This window comes from Geotrypetes seraphini, chromosome 4 (assembly GCF_902459505.1).
Source record: "Geotrypetes seraphini chromosome 4, aGeoSer1.1, whole genome shotgun sequence".
NCBI lineage: Eukaryota > Metazoa > Chordata > Amphibia > Gymnophiona > Dermophiidae > Geotrypetes > Geotrypetes seraphini.
In genome coordinates this window covers 325,365,099-325,392,683 of record NC_047087.1, presented here as the reverse complement: position 1 = coordinate 325,392,683, position 27,585 = coordinate 325,365,099, and the positions used below count along the sequence as shown (strand labels likewise).

The 27,585-nt window shown below is 44.2% G+C and overlaps 1 protein-coding gene across 3 annotated transcripts in view; it reads right to left on the bottom strand.

The window, feature by feature from the left end:
• Positions 1 to 10,968, bottom strand: part of ABRAXAS2 (abraxas 2, BRISC complex subunit) — a 209,065-nt gene extending 198,097 nt beyond the window's left edge. Inside the window, exon 1 of one of the 3 annotated variants that reach the window (XM_033943580.1) lies at positions 10,818 to 10,968. In XM_033943580.1, coding sequence (XP_033799471.1) covers positions 10,818 to 10,889 — 72 coding nt within the window. In that variant the 5' untranslated portion in view covers positions 10,890 to 10,968. Of the gene's footprint in view, positions 1 to 10,610; positions 10,756 to 10,813 lie in introns of those variants that run through there. The other 2 variants (XM_033943579.1, XM_033943577.1) reach the window with 2 other exon arrangements.
• Between the last annotated feature and the right edge of the window lie 16,617 nt (positions 10,969 to 27,585).

Here is a 27,585-nt window from a genome sequence, read left to right as displayed (position 1 = left end):
TGTACTCGTATTGCAAGACCTCGCTCATTTAGAACAGTCACTACACTCCCGCAGCGTCAGAGAGAGAAGAGCCATCGGCTCAATTGTGATGATGTGCCACGTGTATACTGTATGTACTCGTATTGCAAGACCTCGCTCATTTAGAACAGTCACTACACTATCGCAGCGTCAGAGAGAGAAGAACCATCGGCTCAGTTGTGATGATGTGACACGTGTATACTGTATGTACTCGTATTGCAAGACCTCGCTCATTTAGAACAGTAACTACACTCCCGCAGCGTCAGAGAGAGAACCATGAGCTCAGTTGTGATGATGTGATGCATGTATATTGTATGTACTCGTTTTGCAAAACCTCGCTCATTTACAACAGTCACTACATTCCCGCAGCGTCAGAGAGAGAAGAACCATTGGCTCAATTGTGATGATGTTACACGTGTATATTGTATGTACTCGTATTGCAAGACCTCGCTCATTTAGAACAGTCACTACACTCCCGCAGCGTCAGAGAGAGAAGAGCCATTGGCTCAGTTGTGATGATGTGACACGTGTATACTGTATGTACTCGTATTGCAAGACCTCGCTCATTTAGAACAGTAACTACACTCCCGCAGCGTCAGAGAGAGAACCATGAGCTCAGTTGTGATGATGTGATGCATGTATATTAAACATAGAAACAAAGAAATAGACGGCAGATAAGGGCCACGGCCCATCCAGTCTGCCCACCGCAATGACCCTTCCCCACCTAACTCAGTGAATAGATCCCACGTATCTATCCCATTTGGCCTTAAAATCAGGCACGCTGCTGGCCTCAGTGACCTGAAGTGGAAGATTATTGTATGTACTCGTTTTGCAAAACCTCGCTCATTTACAACAGTCACTACATTCCCGCAGCGTCAGAGAGAGAAGAGCCATCGGCTCAGTTGTGATGATGTGACACGTGTATACTGTATGTACTCGTATTGCAAGACCTCGCTCATTTAGAACAGTCACTACACTATCGCAGCGTCAGAGAGAGAAGAGCCATCGGCTCAGTTGTGATGATGTGACACGTGTATACTGTATGTACTTGTATTGCAAGAAATTGCTTGTATATCAAGTTAAAAGTTAATAAAATGTTTTGCTTGTCTTGCAAAACACTTACAATCCAAGCTACTTGCATGCAAGGTTTTACTGTACTAGGGTTTAATACAAATATACATAATATAGAGTTTACCGTTACAATTTGCCCTAGTTTTCTAGTACAAGTTTTATCCTAATTGACACACAGACAGTTTACAGGTTGTGATCTATCAGTCAAGGGGAGGGGTTAAGTGAAGAGGTCTGTTTTTTATTGCTTTCCTAAAGTTGAGGAGTCTTTCAAGGGGCAGTTGGTTCCAGTGGCTCGGTATGAAGTGGGAGTAGGGGTTTACATATTAAGTACAGGAACTTATTTTTTTCCTGGGGCAGTGGAGGGTTAAATATATTGCCCAGAGTCACAAGGAGCTGCACTGAGAGTTGAGCCCAGTTCTAACCTATTGCTCCACTCATAAATTAATGCAAAATTATTTATATAGTAAATAGAGTGCTCTAAATACAAAGTTAAGTCTTTTAGCCTCTCTGTGGAGATATTACAGCTGTCTCTCCAAGTACTCTGACTTTTAGTGTCAGTTTTCATTAGCTGCAGTCCATGTGCATTGAGACCGTTTTGCTTGGAAATTTTAAAAAAAATGTATTTTGTTATTTAAATTATATTTTGTCTTAAATACTCTGGGGCTCCTTTCCAAAATAGAAAGCTGTCCAAAAAAACAGCACTTGGATGTTTTAATTGCCAGAACATCTAAGTGCCAATATTTGAAACTGACTTTCTGGATATTTTGCAGGCCATTTTCTCTCCAGTATGCCTAAACATTAAGAGGTGTGTTTTGGGCAGGATTAGGGTGGCTTTAGGACCTGGATGTCTTGCAGAGATAATGAAACCTTTTGGAAGACATCCAGGGAATCATTTAGATGTTCAGAGTTAGACCCGTTTTAAAAAACTGAGCAGATGCCCACCCCAGCCCCTCACTCTTGTCAGCAGGAAGTCCACGCATGCGCTGGCGCTAAGTGATGACATCATGTGCATGCGTGACGGCCGCACATGCGCGGACTTCCTCCCTGCTCAACACAGCTTTTCAAAACCTGGACAAAGTGCCGGGTTTTGAAAAGCCATCCAGGGAAAACCGGACCTCTGGTAACCCCCTGTTACACCTAAGATGTGAAAAATACCAGTACATACATACCAGCCTCTATGATAGCTGCAGTTCTGGGAAATCCTAGTAGAACAGTGTTATTCAACCTTTTTACACTCGTGGACCGGCAGAAATAAAAGAATTATTTTGTGGACTGGCAAACTACTAAGACTGAAATTTTAAAAAACAATTTCCGCCCCATCTCCACGAACTCGGTCCCCGCAAACCATTTGATCCCATCCGCACAAGCCTCAGTTATGATTTTATATTGAATGTATTTTATTAAAGTATAAAAAGAAACAATATTCTGTACAATTGTCATTTTATAAATACAAATAATACAGAGCAAGGACCAACAAAACCCGTCTCCCCTCCCCTTCACATATCTACTATCAAGAAAACTGAATAAGCCATGCTACACAGAAATATCATACTAACAGAATACCGCAGTCACACATGACAGGAATAGTGTTAGGGGAGTGCAACTAGGACAACTGCCCCCTGGTCAGAGAAAGCCCTAAGCCAGCTGGAAGCTAAAGAAGCACTGCCTGGGCTTTGCAGTCCTTAGTTATGTCTCTAGCAGGATATATATTTCAAATCTGATATATTCTAATGACAAAATAGAAATAAAATTATTTTTTTCCACCTTTTGTTGTCTCTGGTTTCTGCTTTCATCTTCTCTTTAATCCAGCATCTGGCCGTTCCAGCCATTGTCTGCCCTCTCCTCTTCCATATGTATCTGACTTCTTTCTATGCCCCTCTCCCCTTTCCATCCAGCCTGTGCCGCCTCTCTCCTTTTTACATCATTCATTCCAGCTTCGCTGCTTTCTTCATTTTTATCTCTCCTACACAATATCTAGTATCTTTATCCCTCTCTCATTTCTCTGCTGACCCCCTTTACAGCATCAATCTCTCTCTTTCTCATTCCTCTCTCTCCCCTTTCTCTTATCTGATCTCTCCATTCCACCCTGACCCCCTTTCCCCTCCTGTAACCTCCCTGCCAGCTGTTTCCTTACTTTTTTCCTTCTCCCCCTATCCAACAGTAACTCTCTTCCCATCCCTTTCCCTCTTCCCCTCCCAGCAGCATCTCTCCTTCTACCTCCCTCCAGGTCCAGTAGCAGCTCTCCCTTTATCCAGCAACTTCCCAGCCTCCAACAGTGGCTTCCTCCCCTTCCAGTAGCTCTCAGTACTTGCCTGCAGCAGTGATTTACTTAGGCAGCCTTTGGTCCATTGCCGCCTCTCAGGAAAGAGGAAGTTGCCGAAGTGAATCACTGCCCTGGCAAGTACGAGAGCTGCTGGGGGGGGGGAGACAGCCAGTGTCGAAGGCTCCCCATGATCTTGCTCCTGTGCGCCCTGCACATTTGTGTCCCCCCCCCAAACAGCGTTTCACCACAGGCCCTGCCGCCAAAGACGAGCCGGAGGCCCCTACCCGCCGCCCTGCTGTCAAGTCTCCATGAATGAGCAGCCAGCATACAGGAAAGCTCAGGGCCAGCACCACACCACTCGCTCACCCGTGGACGCTGTCAACAACCCAGTGGCAGCCAGTGAACACGGCACGACCCCGCAGCCGCATGGGCTCAACCCGCTGCACCTAGAGAATGACACAGGGAAAAAATCTGGCCCCGTCACCGCCCTACCATCCTCTGCACCGCCCCATCACCGCCGTTCCCTTCACCGCCCCGTCACCGTCACCGCCATCCCTTTCACCGCCCCGTCACCGCCACTGCCATCCCATTCACCGCCCCGTCACCGTCCCCGCTGCATCCATATAAGCCTTAGTACTGTAATATTTAGCTTATTCCTTTCTTATAAATCAAAGTTCCTGCTGCTGAACTAGAGAAAGAGATGTTCAGCTGGCAGGGCTTTGTTTATAAATTTTTATCAACACAACTAAAGCAAAAAATAGAATTTTTTTTCTACCTTTGTTGTCTGGTTTCTGCTTTCCACATCTTCTCATTCAATTCCTTCCATCCACTGTGTGTCTTCTCTCTGCGTCTTCCATTTGCTGTTACTGTGCCTCTCCCTTCACTCCCCCCCCCCCAATTGGTCTAGCACCCATCTTCTTCCCTCCGCTCCCCCATAGTCTGGCATCTGTCTTCTTCCCATTCTGTCTTCCACATTTCCCTTCAGGGTCTGTTCCTCTCCACCCTCCTTCAATGTCTGTCCTATTCCTTTCCACCACCACCCTTCCCTCCCTCCTTTACCATCTGTTCCTTTCTACCACCCTTCAGCTCCTCTCGCGTGGCCTATCTATCTACCTTCCTCCCTCTTATTTTCATGGCACGTTACAATGTAATTTGTGCAAGCCACTGGAGCCTGCGAGCTCGGTCCCTGTCCCATCCCCACAAACCATCTCGCTTCTGTGCTCCTATTTTCCCCATTTCTAATATCTCCCCTATGTATCTGCCATTGCCCCCCCCCCCTGTGTCCATATACCATCCCCATGGCATGTCCCCTTTATGTCTCTGTCCCTATGCCCCATGCACATAATTTCCCCTCTTTCTGTTACCTTCCTGTATCCAGATTTCCCCTATCTTCCTCTTCCATACCAGTGTGTCTCTTCTTTTCAACCCCATCTAGCTTTTTTCCCTCTTTCTTCCCCCCCCCCCTGCTTCTAGCATCTGGCTCACCTGCCTGTCCTTCCCTTTCTTTCCTGCTGTGGATTTTTCTTCCGTTTTCATCCCCTTGGCCCAGAATCCTTTTCCCTTTCACTCCCTCCTTCCAATTTGAGCCGGGAACACTAGCGATCGCACGGTCCCCGCAGCCACTACCTGCCTGCCCAATCGATCCTAGTGTTTAGCCAGCTCTCTCCCTTCTCCTCACCTTAGTTTATAGGTTTTCTTTTTCGGCGACCCGCACACGCGGCTGCTCAGTGTTCAATCTTCTGCTCTGCTGCAACTTCCTGTTTCCGGTTGCGTCAGAGCAGAAGATTGAACACTGAGCAGCCGCGCGTGCACGGCTCTCTGATAGCGTGCGGGTCGCCGAAAAAGAAAATCTACAAACTAAGGTGAGGAGAAGGGAGAGAGCTGGCTAAACACTAGAATCGATTGGGCAGGCGGGTGTGAGCTGCGGGGACCGCGCGATCCTTCATGCCTCACTGCGGGGACAAGACCATTCACCGCCCCGCGGGCGGTGAATGGCCTTGTCCCCGTCGCCGCAGCGACTGCTAGTTTTCTTCCCCGTTTTCGGCGGGTGACCCGCGGCTAAAATGCGGTGGCCGCGGGTAAACCGCCACTGTGCCATTCTCTAGCTGCACCTAGAGGCACCCTCTCAACCGCTGGGTACATGCACATATCCCGCACTTGGGCGGACTCTCAGCCCAGATGCTGCCGATGGCCCCAATCCACACGCTGATCCCGTGCACATTGACCATCTCCCTTCTACCTGCACTTTCCCCGCGGCCCTCTTCGGTGACTCGGTAGGGGCAGTGATCAAGACAGGCTGCCGACGTCGGGACCTTCCCTCTGAGTCCCACCTATTTTGTTTCAACTTCCTGTTTCCGCATAGGCGAGACTTAGAGGGAATGCCCTGACATCATCAGCCTGCCTTGATCGCCCGAGGCTGGGTAGAACAGCAGCCTTCCGCCAACACCACCGGGGCAGGAAATTTAACCGCATCATTCTCGCTGACCCTGCACGGACCGGCAGGAATTTTCTACGGACCGGCAGTTGAAGAACACTGTAGTAACGCATCAAGCAGGTGTATGGAGTAGCCTGGTGGGTGGTGTAATGAACCATAGAGAGGAAGATCCAGGTCCATATCTTACCCTACCCACTACATTTATGGTGAAAAGTGTGAGGCCACCAAAACTCACTCAAAACTTATTGTTCTGCCATAGGTGACACCTGCAGCCATAAGGGCTAAGGTTGTCAGACAGATGGGGTTAGGAGAGACACTAACTGCATGGGTCAATGATTGGCTGAGTGGCAGACTTCAGAGGGTGGTGGTTAATGGTACCCTCTCTAAAACATCGGAGGTGACCAGTGGAGTGCCGCAGGGCTCGGTCCTGGGTCCACTCCTTTTCAACATATTCATAGGGGATCTGACTCAAGGGCTTCAAGGTAAAATAACACTATTCGCCGATGACGCCAAACTATGTAATATAGTAAGTGAATGCAGTTTACAGAATTATATGGCGCAGGACCTGCTTACATTGGAAAGTTGGTCCTCAACCTGGCAGCTAGGCTTCAATGCTAAGAAATGTAAGGTCATGCACCTCGGAAGCGGAAATCCATGCAGGACGTACTTCTTGAACGGAGAAACTTTAACTAGGACTTCAGCAGAACGAGATTTAGGAGTAATCATCAGTGCAGACACGAAAACTGCCAATCAAGTGGAGAAGGCTTCATCTAAGACAAGGCAGATATTGGGTTGTATCAATAGAAGTTTCGTCAGCCTGAAGTCATAATGCCGTTGTACAGGGCCATGGTGAGACCTCATCTGGAGTACTGTGTGCAATTCTGGAGGCCACATTACAGTAAAGATGTGCGCAGAATTGAATCGGTTCAACGGACAGCCACCAGGATGATCTCGGGGCTCAAGGGTCTCTCGTACGAAGAGAGACTGAACAAATTGCAGCTCTACACTCTTGAGGAACGTAGGAAGAGGGGAGACATGATCGAAACATTTAAGTACCTCACGGGACGTGTCGAAGTGGAAGATGATATTTTCTTTCTCAAGGGACCCTCGGCCACAAGAGGGCACCCGCTCAAACTCAGGGGCGGAAAATTTCATGGCGACACCAGAAAGTATTTCTTCACAGAGAGAGTGGTTGATCATTGGAACAAGCTTCCAGTGCAGGTGATCGAGGCAGACAGCGTGCCAGACTTTAAGAATAAATGGGATACCCATGTGGGATCCCTACGAGGATAAGGAAATTGGGTCATTAGGGCATAGACAGGGGGTGGGTAAGCAGAGTGGGCAGACTTGATGGGCTGTAGCCCTTTTCTGCCGTCATCTTCTTCTATGTTTCTTCTTATTCTATGTTTCTATGGGTATAGTAGGTTTTGAAGGGCTCTCCAAACACTATAAGGGGGTTATAGTGAAATGTGTACCTGGCACACTTTATGTGAAGTTCATAGCAGTGCCCCATAAGGTGCCCTACCACTCTGTTGGCATGTCTGGATAGCTACTCCATTAAAATTGGGAGTGTGTGGCACAGTGGTTAAAGCTACAGCCTCAGTACCCTGGGGTTGTAGGTTCAAATCCATGCTGCTCCTTGTGACCCTGGGCAAGTCACTTAATCCCCCAATTGCCCCAGGTACATTAGATAGATTGTGAGCCCACTGGGACAGACACGGAAAAATGCTTGAGCACCTGAATAAATTAATGTAAAACCGTTCTGAGCTCTCCTGGGAGAACAGCATAGAAAATTGAATAAATAAATAAATAATAAATAAAATGCCAGCCCCCTCCTACATACAATTGGGCCTGTTTTGGATGCTTCACATTTGGACATTTGGATTTTCAAAACAAATTCAAGCTGTGGATTCATTTTGCTATCTGGGAATTATAATTGATTCACCACATTCGTCCATTGGGCCTACCATAAGACCTCATGGTCCAGCGGTGGGCTGGGACAGGCTGGATTTCTCCCACCTCCTGTCCCAGCCGACTAATAATTTTTACCTTCCTCCCTCGTACACCTTTCAATTCCCTAGTGGTCCAGTGGTGAACTGAGCATAAGTGATGTTCCAGCACTCCTGATGGGCGATGAGCCACTAGCTGAATGACTGCTGTGAGAACTCGGCAATCATTCAGCTAACAGCTCTTCACCCAGCAGAAGCGCCGGAAGATCACTTATGCTCAGTTCACCACTGGATCACCAGGGAATTGAAAGGTACGAGGGGGAGGCAAAAATTGTCAGTCGGATCCCTCCTGTCTCAGGCCACCACGAGACCACCAGGGAATTTATAGGTAAGTGGGTGAGGCAGGAGGGAAGTAAAAGTTTTTTGAGTCGGCTGGGACAGGAGGCGGGAGAGATCCCTCCTGTCCTGGCCCACCGGGTCTTACGGCAGGCCTGGTGGAGGCCTGCACGCCATTGGGAGGGAGGGGAGACAGGGTGCAGAGCCTTGCAGGACAGGACACTTGAATATTAATCTCCCTCCCCCCAGCTTATAGTTGAGTCAACCCTTTTTTTGGTGGAAAGGGCTACCTTGGCTTATAGTCAGGTCAGCTTATATTCGATTATATACGGTACTCTTTTTCCTCCATTTCTGTAAAGATCTTACCTTCCTAAGGGATATTAATAACCATGAGGATTTTTTCATCTATTCCAAGAGAATTTAGTTTAAAGCCCCTCTTTAGTACATTAGCCAGTCTGCTGCAGAAGATACTTTATACTTTCTTTGATTGGTATGATGAAACAATCTGCCCAATGTGCAGCGGTGGTCAAAAAAGCAAACAAGATGCTAGGATTTATTTAAAAAGGGTTGATTAACAAGACTAAGAATGTTATAATGCCTTTGTAATCGCTCAATAGTGCGACCTCAACTGGAGTACTGCGTTCAATTCTGGTCTCCTTATCTCAAGTAAAAGCAGCACTAGAAAAGGTTCAAAGAAGAGCGACCAAGATGATAAAGGAGATGGAACTCCTTCCGTATGAGGAAAGACTAAAATGTTTAGGGCTCTTCAGCTTGGAAAAGAGACGGCTAAGGGGAGATATGATTGAAGTCTACAAAATCCTGAGTGGAGAAGAACAGGTACGAGTGGATTGTTTTTTCACTCCATCAAAAATTACAAAGACTAGGGTACACTCGATGAAGTTACAGGGAAATACTTTTAAAATCAATAGGAGGATTTTTTTTTTTTCACTCGGAGAATAGTTAAACTCATTGTCAGAGGTTGTGGTAAGAGCGGATAGCATAGCTGGGTTTAAGAAAGGTTTGGACAGTTTTCTGGAGGAAAAGTCCATACCTAGCCTGTTATTAAGAAAGACATGGGGAAAGCCACAGCTTTCCCTGGATCGGTAATATGGAATGTTGCTACTCCTTGAGTTTTGGCCAGGTACTAGGGACCTGGTTTGGCCAGGTACTAGGGACCTGGGCTTGATGGACCATTGGTCTGACCCAGTATGTCCTTATGACAGGCATCATCCCTGCTCTGTAGCTCTTTGAAAATCGTTCCTTGGTCTAGGCCAGGGGTGTCAAACTCAATCACATTAAGGGGCCGAAATCCAAAACACAGACTAAGTCGCGGGCCAGACCTTGCCCAATCTCCGCCCCAGACCCCACCCCCATAATAGCACTAATTATAACACAATTATTTCCATTCATAATATAATCTTATTAACACATAATGGTTAACCACAAAATTAAACTACAGAAAGCACACTGTATGCTTCTCAACATTCATTCTTACCAGAACACAGATAACCCCTATGCAAATTCGGGACAAAAAACTTAAAGTAGTAATATATAAAAAAAGAAACCCTAAGATTCAAGACTCTGCATGTAGTATAACCCCCAGAGAAAAAGAAACAAATGTATTTCCTTCTGAGCAGTGCAAAATATAGACAGCAGATTAAAATGCTCAAAATTGACACAATTCAAACACTAAATTGAAAATAAAATCATTCCCCCTACTTTTGTTATCTCCCTCCCTCTGGTGGGTGTCTTACCTTCTGGCCGTTTTAAGCGGCCCGCGGTCCGATGCCCCTGGTGTTATCTTGTGGCCGGCTCCCTCCTCCCAGCCACAGTGCACAAAGTCAAGTGCAGCGGCTCCTCATGCGCTATGCGCCTGAACCGGAAGCTTCTCTCTGACATCGCAACATCAGAGGGAATGTTTCTGGATGAGGCGCGGGACATGCGAGGAGCCTGTGCACACTGCGGCTGTGAGGAAGGAGCCGGCCACAAGATAACACTGGGGGGGGGGGGGGGGCATTGGACCGTGGGCCGCATAAAACGGCCAAGCGGGCCTTGATTTTGACATCTGTGGTCTAGAAATCCAAAGTACTCTCTGTCACCATTTGCAGTAGAACCAGCCTGTTTTTTTGTGGGAGTTTTGAGTTTGTTCTCAACCTAATCTCTTTAGGAGGAAGAAGGCTGAAGAAATAGATTCCTTAATGGAAATATTGTCAACCAAATCAAATTAACTTGCAGAGGTTCAAACAGTAGCCCAAGTCCATATGCAGTCCACTTTTGCACCACTAAAAGGCTGTATCATCTGATACCAATTGTCCTTGCTGTGTTCCTTCTAGCTCTCTTTTACAACCTTGATTACTGAGAGAATAAGGCAAAAAAAATGAAGCATAAGAATAATCTCACTGGGTCAGGGCAATAGTCCATCTAGCCCAGTAGCCCACTCTCATGGTGACCAAGCAAGGCACTAGTATCTGCCAAAATTGGATCAGTAAATATGCAGGAATCCTGAAACTCCTCTTGTCTTTCTTTGCTGAATTCCCACCTCTTTCCAGACACTCTCTCGCTCTCCTATATTGCAGTGTGTGACGCAGGTTGTTGTAATGTTCAAGGTACAAAGCCATCAAAGCCTACGATCACCCAACCAGCTAAACGTTACATCGTTTGAGAAGCCGTGAACCTCGAGAGTGGTCGGCTCCAAGTTCTCCTCAGGCCCCCGCCCCGCTCCCTCCTCTTGCCCCGCACAACCTACGTGATCGGAGCCGCTGTTGGCGCTCTGGTAACACACGGAACTGAAAGTATAGCCCGACATGGAAGCCGCCATGATGGAGAGCTCCGCTGCTTCCGCTTCCCGCGCACAGACCCCTGGGAAAGGGAGACGCCAACGCCAGCGCCGCGCTGGCTGCCGGGAAAGGCTCGCCACAAGAGCTCCTGACACTTGCCACTGAATGGAAGCAAAATGTAAAGAAGCCCTGGCTCTTCTCCCATCTAATGTTTGCCTACTTTGAATGTATCTCTGGAGAGAACTAACCAACTAAGTAAATCCTACTTCTCATTCCTAGAGCCAATTTTTCATTTCCATGGTACTCAAAGAGAGCTGAACAGGAGCAATAAGAATCTTTCTCCAGTCGTGCTCATTGCTCTTTTCAGGCCACCAGCAGCATTCCTGTCTCTATACTGATAGCACCTGCCCCAGAAAGCTTCCCTCTGATGTGTTTTGCATCAGAAGGAAGACTTCCAGGTCAGATGTCGGTAGTGTGGAGGAGCAAAGCCTGAAGACAAAGGCCAGTAAGATGATGCGCAGGCTGGAGGTAGGTAGGAAGGGAAAGATGCACAGGCTTGGGAAGGGAGAGAAAAAGGTGGTCTTAATAGTTAAGTAAGAAAACTGTCTGACTTATTTGTTTGTCTATTATTATTGTACAACGCTTAGTATCCTAGGATAAGCATTTAATCAAATATATGAATAAACTTGAAACTCGTGGTGTGGGGAGGGAGGGAAGAGATGATGCATGGGCTAGGATAGGGGTTAGCAACCTGCAACACTTCTCACTAGCCCTCCAGCCTTACCGAAGTACCTGGTGGTCTAGCATGGCTCTTCGTTCCTTTCATTCCTGCCTCCTCACAACTGCTCCTCTCGCGGCAGCTTGCAGTACTTCAGGAAATGCCCCAAGCACCCACAAAAGGTCCTGGCAGTCATTTTAGAAGGCAGCCATGAGAAGGCATGAGCAAAAAGGCCGCGCTCCTTCAACGAAGATCCAAGCTGGACTACCAGGTACTTTGGAAAGCCTAGGGGCCCTATCTATACATGGTGGAGTGGAAGGGGCTGGGGCATTGTAGGGTTGAGCTGCCATGCTCCTTCCCCGAAGATCCTCCCTGGGAGGATGGGGAATCTTGGGAAGGAATGGCAGCTAGGCTTCAATGCTAAGAAATGTAAGGTCATGCACCTCGGAAGCGGAAGTCCATGCAACACGTACTTCTTGAATGAATAACCTTTAACTAGGACTTCAGCAGAACGAGATTTAGGAGTAATCATTAGTGCAGACATGAAAACTGCCAATCAAGTGGAGAAGGCTTCATCTAAGGCAGTGGTTCTTAACCTTGTTGGAGGTACTGAACCCTACCAGTTTCATATGCGTGTTCATCAAACCCTTCTTTATTGGAAAAATAAAATATGATTTTTACAAATTCAAAACATAGGTATACAGTAAGGGAAAAAATAATATCAATTTTGAAAACAAAAAAGTTCTCCTATATTTCGAATAATAATAACATAATAGTGAAATTTACTGCAAATCAGTGTGACTTCTGCTGTTGCCTCTCAGAGACCAGTTCAGAAATGCGCGGCTTTACCTTGGCAAGTGCCACTCTCATGTCATTTTCGCAACAAAGCCTGTTCCTTTTCTTCGTTTTTATGTCCAGCATCCTCGAAAAGGATTGCTTGCAAAGATATGTTGTAACAAACGGTATGAAAATTTCCAGAGCTTTCTTAGCAATAACAGGGTACGTTACCAATTGTTGACACCATTGTTGAGAGCGTTGTTCTGAAGAGTTGCTGTTGAACCTGGCTCTGCTTTATTTCAATGATTTCATTGAGGTATTCATCATTGACATCTGTTGTCTCAACACTAAACGTGAACGGCTGTCTCACCCATGCTGGATATGACTCTCTTGTAGGGAAGTATCCTTCGAGAGACTTTGCAAGCTCATCTAAGTGCGTGGCAATAGTTTGCTTCAGTTCCGCGGGTACAGAAATGTCTCCGATTGCAGATACATCTTCGATCTTACTTACACAGTTTTCTAGCAGGGGAAAATTTGCGAAGTTATCGTTTTCTGTTCGTCGTTTCCATAATGGTAGCTTTTTTTGAAAAGCTTTTAGGTTTTCTTCCGCTTCGATGATGTTGACTCCACCACCCTGCATCTGCTTATTGAGATGATTGAGAGCTGCAAAGATATCAGCCATGTACGCTAAAATGAGAATGAACTCAGAATTTTTGAAGCAATCTGCATGACAATGTTGCTGCTCTTGCAAAAACAGAGCTAATTCCACACGCATGGCAAAAACACGATTCAGCACCTGTCCCCGGGATAACCACCGAACGTTAGAATGGTACAGAAGTACCTCAAATTCAGATCCCATTTCTTTACACAGCTCCTTGAAGATGCGGTGCTTCAGAGCATTATTTCGCACATAGTTCACGCATTCCACAACAATTTTTAAAACTTCTGCCAGTTTTGGAGGCAAGGTTTTTGTTGTCAACGCATGCCTGTGCAGAATGCAATGCGTAACAATGATGTGTGGTGCATCGGCATTCACTAGCGCACCAAAACCGGACTTTCTTCCGAGCATGGCTGGAGCTCCGTCCGAACAAACTGCAGAAACCATATCCCACGAAAGATTGTTGTCTTTGAAGAAGTCATCCACAAGTTTCTTCACATCAGTTGCCTTAGTTGTTGTTGTAAGAGGCTTACAAAATAAAAAATCTTCCTTTATCACATCGTCTTTCACATAGCGCACGAATACTGCAAGCTGGCTTAGATTGGAAACGTTTGTGGTCTTGTCGAGTTGAAGGCTGAATTTTGCCGGGCTTGAAATCAGATCTGCAACTACTTGAGCCAAGATGTCTTTGCTCATGTCCTCTATTCTGTTGCTGATGATGTCATTTGAAAGAGAAATTTCAGATAACTGAACTTCAGCCGCTTTTCCCAGCATGATATTCGCCATCTTCAACACAGCTTGTTTTATGAGTGTTTCACCAATGGTGTTTGGTTTGCCCTGCTTTGCGATCAGGTAAGCAACTTCGTACGATGCTGTGAGGATCGGTTTGTTGATGGGTACAAAGCCAAGAACAGGCAGAGTAGCCTTTTCATCGAATCTTGCTCTCTTCACCTTGAATTCAGTGAGCGTTGTGTTCTTGTATTTTCCATCTCCATGCAGCTTAAGGAAGTGTTCCCTTAGTTTTGCTGGAGCTAGACTAGAATTACTCAACTTGGCATTGCAAATCATGCAATTAGGATGCTGACTCCCATCACGTTCCGTTATACATGTGAATCCATATTGTACATATTCGTCCGACCATTTTCGTATTTTGCTCAACATAGTTAGTAAGGGATTAAAATATTAAGATAGGTATCACACGACGAACCATCACAACAGTTACAATTCGACTACTGTGCGCATCAAATCCCCTGCAGCACAGATAGGCCAAGCGATGTTGCGTGATCACCTGCAGCCAATTATGGACAAGCGGGGCGTATCATCACGAATCATAAGCGCTTCAGTCATGTTCAATCATCTATCAGTTAAATCACAAATTTTGATCAGGAATTGATTGATGTATATAAGGCGTTAGTTACAGATTGATAGATCAAGAAACCGAGTACACGATCAGTCTTGATCAAAATCACTGAATAACTGATAGATGATTGAACGTGACCGAAGCACTATATGAGTCGGAGGTGTGTTTTGACCTCCGCCGAACCCACGAGACTGACTCACCGAACCCCTGGGGTTCGGTCGAACCCAGGTTAAGAACCACTGATCTAAGGCAAGGCAGATATTGGGTTAAATCAATAGAAGTTTCGTCAGCCGAAAGCCTGAAGTCATAATGCCGTTGTACAGGGCCATGGTGAGACCTCATCTGGAGTACTGTGTGCAATTCTGGAGGCCACATTACAATAAAGATGTGCGCAGAATTGAATCGGTTCAGCGGACAGCCACCAGGATGATCTCGGGGCTCAAGGGCTCTCGTACGAAGAGAGACTGAACAAATTGCAGCTCTACACTCTCGAGGAACGTAGGGAGAGGGGAGACATGATCGAAACATTTAAGTACCTCACGGGACGTGTTGAAGTGGAAGATGATATTTTCTTTCTCAAGGGACCCTCGGCACCCGCTCGAACTCAGGGGCGGAAAATTTCATGGCGACACCAGAAAGTATTTCTTCACAGAGAGAGTGGTTGATCAATGGAACAAGCTTCCAGTGCAGGTGATCGAGGCAGACAGCGTACCAGACTTTAAGAATAAATGGGATACCCATGTGGGATCCCTACGAGGGTCAAGATAAGGAAATTGGGTCATTAGGGCATAGACAGGGGGTGGGTAAGCAGAGTGGGCAGACTTGATGGGCTGTAGCCCTTTTCTGCCGTCATCTTCTATGTTTCTATGAATGCAGAGATTTGCGAGGGGTTAGAGGAAAGAGAAATTAGACCTTGGGGAAGGAAGAGAGTGAGAGACCTGAAATATCTCAAACCCCCTTCTCTACCCATTGAGGCTCTTTGTAAATCTTGGGTCAAACATTTAGGATAAAATGGCTCTTTGCTTTAAAAAGGTTGCCGACCCCAAGGGGAAGGGAATGAAAGAAAGATGCTCCTGATGGGAGAGGGAAGAGAAAGGGAGAATGGTTGGAAATGGATACATGGAGCTGGAAGGAAAAACTGATGGTACCTATGCAGAAAGGGAGAATTGTTGGATCCAGTGGTGGAGAGGAGGGAGGGAGAAATATTGGATGTTGTGGAGAGAAGAGTGGGGCAGATGGAAAGGGATGCAAGAGGAAGAAATGGTGGTGAAGGGAATGAAGGGAGAAATGTTGCATGGCACTGGTGAGGGGTGATAGAAGAGGAAATGTTCGGCATAGGACTGGTGGGGAGGGACAAAAGATACTGCCCAAGGACCAGGGGATGAGAGAGGGAGAAGCACTTTCTCATACTGAGACATATGAGGAGAAGTTTGCTGATTTTAATAAAAAAGCTGATAAATTTAGAAATGACCTTCGTCAACAAAAGGTCAATAAATTTCAGCATGACTCAAAGGATTATGTGTTTAGATATGTTTATGTATGGATGAAGAGTGATGTGGAAACGGGAAGTAAGGTAGATACTAGAGGCCAGACTGGAAGGAAAAAACCATTGCGATTTCAATTATCATCTGCTGGCTCTAGTGCCAGTGAAGATGCTTCTCAAAAAGATGATAGTACTGACAGGGAGACTCGCCCGGGGAGGGTTTCACGTCAAGGGACAGGGACTGGGAACAACAGAATAGGCAGAGGCAGGAGAGCTCAGATTCGAGCAGATTAATTGTGGTAAACATTTCTACATATAAGCTAAGTTCATTAGAAGAAAAGGTTCTATCTAGAGGTCTGTCCTTTGTCCCCAACGATGGTCACCGCCAATTTTCCCTCTAAGGATTGATGAGGTGTGTGCAAAAAAAAAAAATATGCATGAGTGACAAGTTACAAACTCCACAAATTTATGAGCAGGCGCGGAGGACGAGTGCCCGTGAGATTGTGGGAGGGTTGAATACTTAAAACTTAGAAGAATAACAATTTAAAGTTTTTGCTTCGCCAGCTTTCTGGTATCTTTACATACAGTGGCGTACCTAGCATATGTAACACCCGGGGCCCATCATTATTGGCACCCCCCCCCCCATCTGTACGAAAAACATGATTTTTAGTAACAAGCTACACATCACACATGAGTACCTAGGAAAAGGCAGCATCTTACATATTGCAGTGAGCAGTACATCAATATATCCATTGTAAAACTAAACAAGCCAGACCAGAAAGATCAATCCTACACCGTCAATCCTAACAGAAAACCATGTCTTTCGAACACACAGAACACAGAAAACACCTTCGCCTAGTATGGAATATGTCATCACAAACTAACCTCTCCCCCTTTTACAAAACTGTAGTGTGGATTTTAGCCACGGTGGTAACAGCTCTGACGCTCATAGAATTCTGAGCATCAGAGCTGTACCGCCACGGCTGGCGCTAAAAAACGCTCCACAGTTTTGTAAAAGGGGGGATAAAATAGAAATACACAACTTCAACGCTCTAGCTAAGGGGTGCCCAAACTTTTTGGGCTTGCGAGCTACTTTAAAATGACCAAGTCAAAATGATCTGCCAACAATAAAATTAAAAAACACAAAGCACACTATACGCTGAGAAAATGTTAATCATTCCTATTCTGGGTTTTTTTCAAAGAGTCAAGGCAGATGACTCTATGCATTGTCACCTTAGTAACAACCATACAAAAATAGACAAATATACCCCCTTCCTTTTTATTAAACCACAATAGCAGTTTTTAGCGCAGGGAACTGCGCTAAATGCCCAGCGCTGCTCTCGACACTCATAGGCTCCCTGCGCTAAAAAACACTATTGCGGTTTAGTAAAAGGGGGCCATAGTGGAAAATATAGACAGCATATATAAATTCAGACACATTTTGATCACTAAATTTAAAATCATTTTTCCTACCTTGTCTGGTGATTTCATGAGTCTCTGGTTGCACTGTCATCTTCTGACTGTGCATCCAATCTTTCTTCCCTTCTTTCAGCCTGTATGCTTCCTCTCCTCCAGACCTCATTCCCTCCCCTAACTTTTTCTTCCTCTCTCCCTGCCCTTTCTTTCTTTTTTCTCTCTTGATGCCCCCTTTCTTTTTTTCTGTTTCCCTTCTGTCTCCCTGTTTGCTCCCTTTCTTTATTTCTTTCTCCCTACCCTCCACAAAGCCACTGCTGCCACCATCGGGGGAAACAGGCCCCAAAGCCACCGCCGCGGCTGCCCCAAGCTCTCTCTGCTTCCCACCGTCGGCCGACCAGCATTCCCCCGACGTCAATTCTGCCGTCGGAGAGGAAGTTCCGCCCAGCCAGGCAGTGATTGGCTGTCCCAAATGTCCTCTCCGACGGCAGACTTAGGGGGGTGGTGCACAGCCGGCCAGATCCGGACCTGGCCGGCTGTGCACCCCACCTAAGGCTGCACCCGGGGCGGACCTCCCCCCCCCCTTGGTACCCCACTGAAGACGTGGCAGCGGCTCCTCTCACGAATCCCCACCTGCGTCGGAAGTCCGATGCAGTCGGGGATCTTGAGAGGAGCCGCTGCATCTTTCAACTTAAAATATACTAAGGCGAGCAGGGCAGACCACCGCCGCCGCAACTTCCTCTCACCGCCCGCCCTCGATTGAGCGACACGAGAAAACGTATGAGCGACGCCACTGAAAATAGTGAGCGATCGCTCATGCGCTCAGCTTAGAGGGAACATTGGTCACCGCCCCTTTCAGTTTCGCATTGAGCTTGAAAAATTTGTTCGTAAGCTACAGTTGTGGTTACATTTTGATCAAAGTGAGAGCTTGAACTTAGATAAGTCTGTGGTACGCAATAAATCTATGTGGGTTCCTCCAGGCCCTTTAGATCCTATTCTTACTGCTTTTCGTCTTGCTGTCTTAAAAGATATGGAATCCTTGGAATCTTCCCCAAATAGATTCTCTCATAATTTGACTATGGAAGAACGTAATGCTCTAAAAAAGCTAAGCGCCGAGAGATCAATTGTGATCCACCGTGCTGATAAGGGTGGTGCCATTGTTTTATGGGATAGAGAACAATATTTATTGGAAGCGTGCTTCCAGCTCCAGAATTTAGATGACTATGTGCATCTTGACAATGACCCTTCAGATTGGATATATAGTTTAGTAGCGAATATAGCATCAGTGGGTAGAAAGGCAGGAACAAAAAGAGTTTTTGGGTCTTAAAGTTCAAATGTTTCCCGATTTGGCCAGGGATACACAGAGGCGTAGGAAATAATTTATTTTGCTGAGACCTGGTATTACAGCCTTGGGTGCTACTTTTTTCCTCCGATATCCTTGTAAATGTATAATTCATTATAAATCATATAAATTTGTTTTCTTTGAACCTTCACAACTGACAACATTTCTGTCTCTATCGAGGCTGGAGAATGCTCAATGAAGGATAGATGACTGCCCTTAGTACTGCAACCTATAACTGTTTTTTCCTTATAATAATTTCCCTTAATTCCATTTTAATTTAATCTTGGATCCTAATAGAGGACTTAAGCAGGATTTAAGTTAGGAATTTTTCTTTTTAAATTTGTATAATTTTGTTTGGATTGTTTTCCTCTAACTCTTGAATCTTGCTTTCTGTACAAGTTAATCTTGATTATGTATATTTGAAAATTCATAAATAAATACATTTTTTAAAAAAGAAAGGCAGGTTTTCTTACGATGCATGAATTTAATTTTTTGACTTTTTGGCAGTTTAAAGTGCCTGCCTTTTATCTTCTCCCCAAAATACACAAAAATTTGGCTAAACCGCTAGGAAGACCTATTGTGTTTGCCTGCGATTCTCTTTTAGAGAGGTCCTGCAAATTTGTGGACTATTACCTGCAACCATGTTTGATGAGAGTTCGGTGTTTACTAAAAGATAACACTCATTTTTTACATGGATTAGCTGAACTAGAGGGATGACTATTGCAAGTTACATTTCTGGTTACGATCGACATGGCTTCCCTTTATATGTCTATTCCCCAGTCTGAAGCCCTCCAGGTTCTGCAGAGTTTTTTAGATGAATGCCTTTGCCTCCATTTGGTCCCTACTAAATTCTTGATACAACCGAGTGCTATTGCCATGGAAAATAATTATTTTATTTTTGAACAATATTTTTATCAGGAGTGGCGATGGGGGCTTCTTTCGCACCCCTCTGTGGCCAATCTATTAATGGCAGCATTTGAGGACCAATTTATTCATTCCTCCATTCATGCGCAAAAGATGCTATGATGGGTTCGGTTCATTGATGATATTTTCTGTGTGTGGGCTAGATATCTTAGTGAATTGGAAGAATTCAAAAAGTATGTTAACACTTATCATTCAGCCCTGAAGTTTGAAGTAACATTCAGCCCTAACTGTGTCCATGTCCTGGATGTGTCTGTTTGGATTGAGGGTGGTTGAATTTTTACTACAGTATTTATAAAGGAAATGGATAGAAACTCTCTTTTGAATTTTCATAGTATGCATCCCTTTCCTATGAAGACCAGTATTCCGTGTGCTCATTTCCTGAAGTATCGTCACATTTGTAGTGCTAACCAGGGATATTTAACAGGGGCTGAAGGACTTAAAGCAAAATTTGAGAAGCATGGATACCCTAAACCCCTTGTTAATAAAGCAGCTAAGCGAGCGCTTTTCAATCCTAGGGATCAGCTGTTGCAATATAATGCAGTACAACATCAAGATGAGGTGATGCCTTTTGTTTCTAAATAGACTAACCAATCCAGGCAGATCCAGAGAATTGTTCAATTTCATTTGAAGATTTTGCGGGTCCATCCCTGCTTTGCCGATACACGGTTCTTGTTTGCTTTTGGAAGAAATACTAATACTTCTGATTTATTGAGCCCCAATGAACTGAAACCTCTTGGTGATGATGCACCAGTCAATCTAGGTGGGCATTCAAGATGTGGTAGATGCACAATGTGTCAAGTGATGATGGAAATACAGATTTTTGTACATCCTAAAACTATGCAGTCATTTCCTCAAGTCTGACCATTGGGGGTTACGTATGTGATCCAATGCCCTTCTGGTCTGTTGTATGTGGGGCAGAGTATTTAAGACACGTCTGCTGGAACACCTTTCTTGTTTGACCACGAAGCACATAGACAAACCTCTGGTTACCCACTGTTCTCAATTCAAACATGATTTTTTTTCTTTAAGATGCTGTGTGCAGGAACACAGGAGAGGGGACTAGCAGCGTCTCCTTCGTCAGAAGGAACAATGCTGGATATTCCACTTGCAAACTGTGGAGCTGAGTGGCTTGAATGCAAGGGTGGAATGGGCTGCCTTTTTTTGTTTTAAAGTATTAATGAGCCTCTCTTTTGGCCACTGCCTTTTTGCTATTCATTGGCTATGTCATGATGTAGGCAAAGCTCCTTGTGTTTCCCTTTGTTCATTAGCTGCACCTTGATAGGTGGAGCCTCTTCAGATATTTTTTGCTTGTAGACACTGGTGTTTGCTATCCCCGGCACCACGGTGTAGCAATTGCATTAGCAGTGACATTTTTGGATGTGGCAAAGCAAGATTCCTAACGCAGCTTCGGTGAAACATGCAAGCTCCTTGTCAGGTCCTGTAATGAAGATGCCTATATAACACTTTGTGTGTGCTGTTTATCAGGGGGGATTATGGCACAAGCGGCATGATCTGATTAGCAGCTAAGTACCTGCTTTTTTTTCTGTCTTTACATGCACTTTGTTGGATCTGTGCCTGATGTGGTTATTGAACTTACCCTGCAATTTGAAGATTTTCAATTCTACATTCCCTAAGTGGAGGTTGCTACCGCTGACACATGAATGACTGACTATCTTGATATGATTTCTGAAAGTGGAGTTTTTTGAGCCCATGAAGCCAAACAGAGGCTTTTTCTCCACTTTCTTTTTCTTTTTTTTGGGGGGGGGGGGGTTGAGATGTGAATGTGCTGCGGTGTTGGTTTATTGTAGATTTATAGTTAGTTGCAGGTGGGTTCTATACTTTTGCTTTTCTAGAGTATGAGTTTTTGCCAATTTAGTGATTGAACATACTCTTTCCTAGTATTCTGGTAATTGAAACCATCCATTATTATACTGTTGCCCATTTTTCCAGCTTTCCTAATCTCTGAAAACATTTCTTCATCTGTATGCTCATTTTGTCCCAGGGGACAGTAGTATAACCCTATCTTTATATTCCTTCCCTTCACACATGGAATTTCTTTTTTTTATTTTTTATTTATAAATTTAGTGATTTACAATATCAAAAGATACCAAGGATAAAGGTTACTTACACCAAGTTTTAACAATACTTAAACAACACAAACATTCCTTTTCAAGCCCACAAATACTGGGGAGACATGCAACTTACCAACTAACAAAAATAAAGAAAACAAAAAATGGTTCTTGATTCATATGAATCATAACCATTCACTTCTATTTGGAAATCTTACATCCACCAATTTCTCAGTAATGAATCATTTAAAACAATAAGGAAAAAATCATTTCTGTTCTCGGGCTAATATAAATTGTTGCAATTGAATAGGATCCCAAACACATATTCAATGTCTTGTAATTTAACAAACACCATACTAGGCCAACAATGAAACTAAGAAGTCTCACTAGCTCACTTGCAGAGACGAAGACTAAATTTCTCAAGAGCCCAGTCAACTACCAGAGCTAGTCATGGTTGTTAAACCGTTACTAGGGCTATCATCGAATATTGTCTTATTTTCTCTGTGAGCCTTTTTGTTAGTTATAAAATTGATACTTTAATTTAAATACTTATTTTTATGTTATATTCGGTTATTATTCTATTAAATGTGCTGAAAACGTGTGGTACTTAGCTCAAAATCAAGAGCAGACAAACGCCCACACCCGGTTCGACGGCTGGCGGCGTCTGACGTCATATCCGGACCTTTTGATATCCTTTCGGAAAACTCTTTCAAAACGAATTAAATTTAAATATGATAAATAAAGGAAAGGTAACACAGTGTCCCATTGATTGTCCTCCTTTCACCAGCTCTCCGAGATGCCTATTATATCTAATTCATCTTCAGTGCTATATACTCTAACTCTCCTATTGGCAAGTCTTTTTTAATTAAGGGAGTAAAACCTTTCCTTTATTTATCACATTTAAATTTAATTCGTTTTGAAAGAGTTTTCCGAAAGGATATCAAAAGGTCCGGATATGACGTCAGACGCCGCCAGCGATCTTTAAATGTTGAAGGTCGCGGCGGGTTTCATAGCTACTTTCCTCCTAATAAGACAGCGGGGAGAACCGGTATAGCCCGTAGCTTGGCAAATAGAATCTAGCATAGCTCCGGATTTGTAAGTAAAGCATTTTTTACCACTCCAATAGAGGTAAGGTTATAGGGATAGGATTAGAGGTAATTTGTAAAATTAGTCAGAGACCACTGTTCAGGCAGTGGGCCTGATGGGCCGCCGCGAGAGCGGACCGCTGGGCGAGATGGACCTCTGGTCTGACTCAGCGGAGGCAACTTCTTATGTTCATATCATTTCAACTTGCAGTGTTTTTACTAAAATCAAGAAAGGTGGGGTTTCAAGATGTATTTCTAAGGACATATTTACCAAGAAGTTTTAAGCTATTACAAAATGATGTAATTGAAATGAAGATGGTTATTTGTTCTCTTTGTAGAAGTGCTGCTGAACAATTTGCTGCTCTGAAGAAGCCCTTGGTAAATCTATATGGGCGAAACGGAGATCTTCCGTCGAACCGGGTGTGGGCGTTTGTCTGCTCTTGATTTTGAGCTAAGTACCACACGTTTTCAGCACATTTAATAGAATAATAACCAAATATAACATAAAAATAAGTATTTAAATTAAAGTATCAATTTTATAACTAACAAAAAGGCTCACAGAGAAAATAAGACAATATTCGATGATAGCCCTAGGTTTAACAACCATGACTAGCTCTGGTAGTTGACTGTGGGCTCTTGAGAAATTTAGTCTTCGTCTCTCCAAGTGAGCTAGTGAGACTTCTTAGTTTCATTGTTGGCCTAGTACGGTGTTTGAGTACGGTCACTACTACTTTTGAGTGAGAGAGTATATTATTATGGCCAAAAACACTTGGCACACCACCTTCGGGTTTACTACTGATACGACTCAGGAAATACTGCAAGATACAGCTATATTTGGAGGCCATTTGACCTCAGATGAATATCATGACTCTGACAATATACAGGACTTTTCAGCGATTCTTACCAATTTAAAATATATTACAAGGCTGGAACTGAATGGCTCTTTCCTGGTAGATTATTGCCAACATGAACGAATTCCACGAGGACTTCGAATGACCACAGCTCCTCAGATTTTTAAATCTGACGATCAGTTTGTGGATACTTGGAACAAAATACACAACAGATGTTCTCTAGACCTCATGCTTTTAATTATTGAAAGAAGCAAAAAGGAACTCCAACAACAAAAGGGCCTTCTGGAAGAACAATTAAACAATAAGCGCACATCTATGTCATCAGAGATATTGGACCAAAGAATGACATCAATTAATGATACCATCAAAAACCATAGAGATTCGATCAAAAAACATAAGCTGAAAAAAGCTAATAGAGACGCTTCGGATTATTCTTCCAATAAAGTATACAGATGGATGTTTTTACCTCAACATCAACCTACTAGAGATAAATCATTGGACTCAAGTTCTTCGGCTTCTTCTAAAAGTGGAGGATCTGTCCAAAGTTCCTCTGATCAACAACAACAGTCTGTGAATTCTCAAAAAACCCAAGGAAGAGGGCGTCCCAGAGGCAGAAGCAGGGGCAGACGCAATGCTCGGAGCAATCGGTACTAAAGACAGATCAGGAAGTTAACAGTTCTGCACAGCATTCTACAGTTGTCAATATATCTCAGTGAAAATTAAATCATAAAGAATTTGAGGTTTTATCTAAAGGGCTTTCTTTTTTACCAACCACCCCATACGATCACTTTCAATTCCAAGTTGATATAGAAAGATTTGTGCAAACATTATCCTTGAGAAAGTTTTTCTGGGGCAAAGAGTCTACCCTAGATAGATCGATAGTTAAAAAGAAATCCTCTTGGTCTCCTCCTGGCCCATTAGATCCCCTTTTAGCAGCGTTTAAACAACTAGTTATTCAAGATGCGGCTAAGTTACGATTTAATAAAACAGAATCATACAATCTGTCTAAGACGGAATGGAATTTGGTAAAAAATTTACAAAATGATCCATCAATTGTAATTACGAAAGCCGACAAAGGCGGTGCCACGGTATTGTGGGACAAGCAGGATTATTTAGCTGAATTAAAAACACAACTTTCAGATAGAACGACTTATCTTCCTATTGATCTAAATCCCACTAGCCGATTGCAAACTCAAATTCTAACATTAACCCAGGAGGGATTTGATGAGGGCTATGTTACCACTCATGAGTTTCAATTTTTAAACTCTCAACAGCATACCATTCCTTGGATATATTTGATTCCAAAAATCCATAAGCGTCTCCATAAACCCCCTGGGCGCCCAATCATTTCTTCCAAACAATCTATCCTTGAACCCTTATCCACATTTGCTGATTATTATCTCAAACCGATTGTGGAAACCAGTAAGTCGTACATTAAAGTCACAAGTCATTTTTTAGTATGGTTACAAAACATTGAACTATCGGATAGACCTATAACGTTAGTAACTCTGGACGTAGTGTCTTTATATACCTCCCTGCCTCAGAGTCATTGTTTACAGGTAGCTCAAAAATCTTTGGACAACAGAATCCGCCCACATCAGTGTCCCACAGAGTTTATCATATCGCTATTACGATTAGCACTAACTGAAAATTTCTTCACAGACGGTAACTCCTTGTATTTACAAAAAAAAGGAGTGGCCTTGGGAGCTACATGCGCCCCTTCCATCGCATGTTTATACATGAAAGAGTTCAAGGAACTTTTCATTTATGATAAGGCGCACGTCGAAGCGACCAAGAAGCGACCTCAAAACCATCAACCACTGACTTTGGGAACGGTCTCAACACAGTACAGCGACCTCGAGCCGCGAAGGAGGCCAGCTCCGCCTCCCAAAGCCAGAAAGATCCAACTACAAGACCTATTTTCCACACAACAGGGAGCACAATCACCCCTTGCCAGCACCCTGAGCCAGCACAAGACCACATCCCCAATCACCAAAATGAAGTTATCCCCGAAATCACACACTCATGCCACCCTACTGATAATCCTCCTCATTACCAGTTAGAAAGTAATAGCAAACAACCTACCCACTTTACCCGCAAGTTTCTATGCAACCAATATCCAAAATCTCAACAGATCCCTCACAACAGGAAACTCGAACCATCATTCAAGCACTCAACACCCTATCACCCTAACATGGAGTAGAAGACCTGCACACCCCAAAACCAAACCTCAACATCTTCCCAAAACTCTCATCTACCCTGAAACAGAACACATTCAGCAAACAGACATCGCTTCCATAAACTGTGCATACGTAAACATCAGAGCCATAGGACCCAAAACTGACCATATAAAAAACTGGATAATAATAGAAAACCTAGACTGTCTCTTCCTCACAGAAACCTGGCTAACCTCAGACACAGACCCTAGAATAATCGAGGTTTGCCCTCAGGGGTACAAAATATCAGTGACCTGCAGAGAGAAAAAAAGAGGAGGAGGTCTAGCAATAATAATCAAGGACTCCCTTACCCTAAACATACTAGAAAAAACATCCACCCCGCAAATGGACCTCCTCGCCTGCCATCTCACAAGCACTACTCTAAAAAACTCACTAAACTGCATGCTCTGCTATATAACGCCAGGCAACTGGACCACAGTGAGACCAGAATTTGAAAACTTCATTTACCAAAACTCCTTAACTGCGGAATACAACCTTATCCTAGGAGACCTAAATCTTCACCTAGAACAGTGTTTTTCAACCTTTTTTGGGCAAAGGCACACTTGTTTCATGAAAAAAATCACGAGGCACACCACCATTAGAAAATGTTAAAAAATTTAACTCTGTGCCTATATTGACTATATATAAAGTAATTCTCTTGAATAGGAATCAAATAAACACAAAGAAAGTATTTTATAATTACTTTATTATGAAATATTAAGTAAACAGAATAGTGAAAAATTATAAAATACTTTATTCAGTGCGAAACCTGGGCCTGTTTGGCTGAACACAAAGCTGATATTCTGGCTGGAATCGAAGAAAGACACACACGTAGCTCTTTGTCAACAGCTCTCAGTCTCTCTCTGTATTTGGTTTTTATAGCATACAAAAATAGACAAATATACCCTCCATCCTTTTTATTAAACCACAATAGCAGTTTTTAGCGCAGGGAGCTGCGCTGAATGCCCAGCGCTGCTCTTGACGCTCATAGGCTCCCTGCGCTAAAAACCACTATTGCGGTTTAGTAAAAGGTGACCATATTGTAAAATATAGACAGCAGATATAAATTCAGAACTGTGCATAGTAAGTGAAGGGAAGTTTTCATCTCTGGGAATTTACCCAGTTAACTATTAAGTTATTTGGGCAAATTCCTTTGAAAACTGTGGTAATACTGCCTCCACTTTGCTAAATTTAAAATAAAATCATTTTTCCTACCTTGTCTGGTGATTTCTGGTTGCACTTTCTTCTTCTGACTGTGCATCCAATCTTTCTTCCCTTCTATCAGCCTGTATGCTTTCTCTCCTCCACACCTCATTCCCTCCCCCAACTTTTTCTTCCTCTCTCCCTGACCTTTCTTTTTTTCTGTTTCTCTTCTTTCCTTCTGTTTCCCTGCCTGCCCCCTTTCTCCCTGCCGTTCCCCAAGCCACTGCCACTGCCATCGGGGAACAGGACCCACCAATGGATAACAGGCCCCAAAGCCGACGCCGACGCATGCTCTCCCTGACGTCAATTCTGCAATCGGAGAGGAAGTTCCGCCCAGCCAGGCAGCGATTGGCTGGCCCGAACTTCCTCTCCGACTGCAGAATTGACGTCGGGGAGAAGAAGACTTATCGGCTCGATAGATTAGATCGCCAAGACAAAGTGAGTCCTGGGTGATCGACTCACTTTGCCTTGGCGAGCTACTGGCGTCCCTGCCTCGGGCCCCCTGTCAGCTCGGGGCCCCTGAATGCAGGACTGGTAGTACTGCCCTGATGGCGGCCCTGCGGCACACCAGGCAACATCTCAAAAGACCCAACTTCCACACCAGCAAAAAACTGTCTATCCTTCCTCAATGCCCTGTC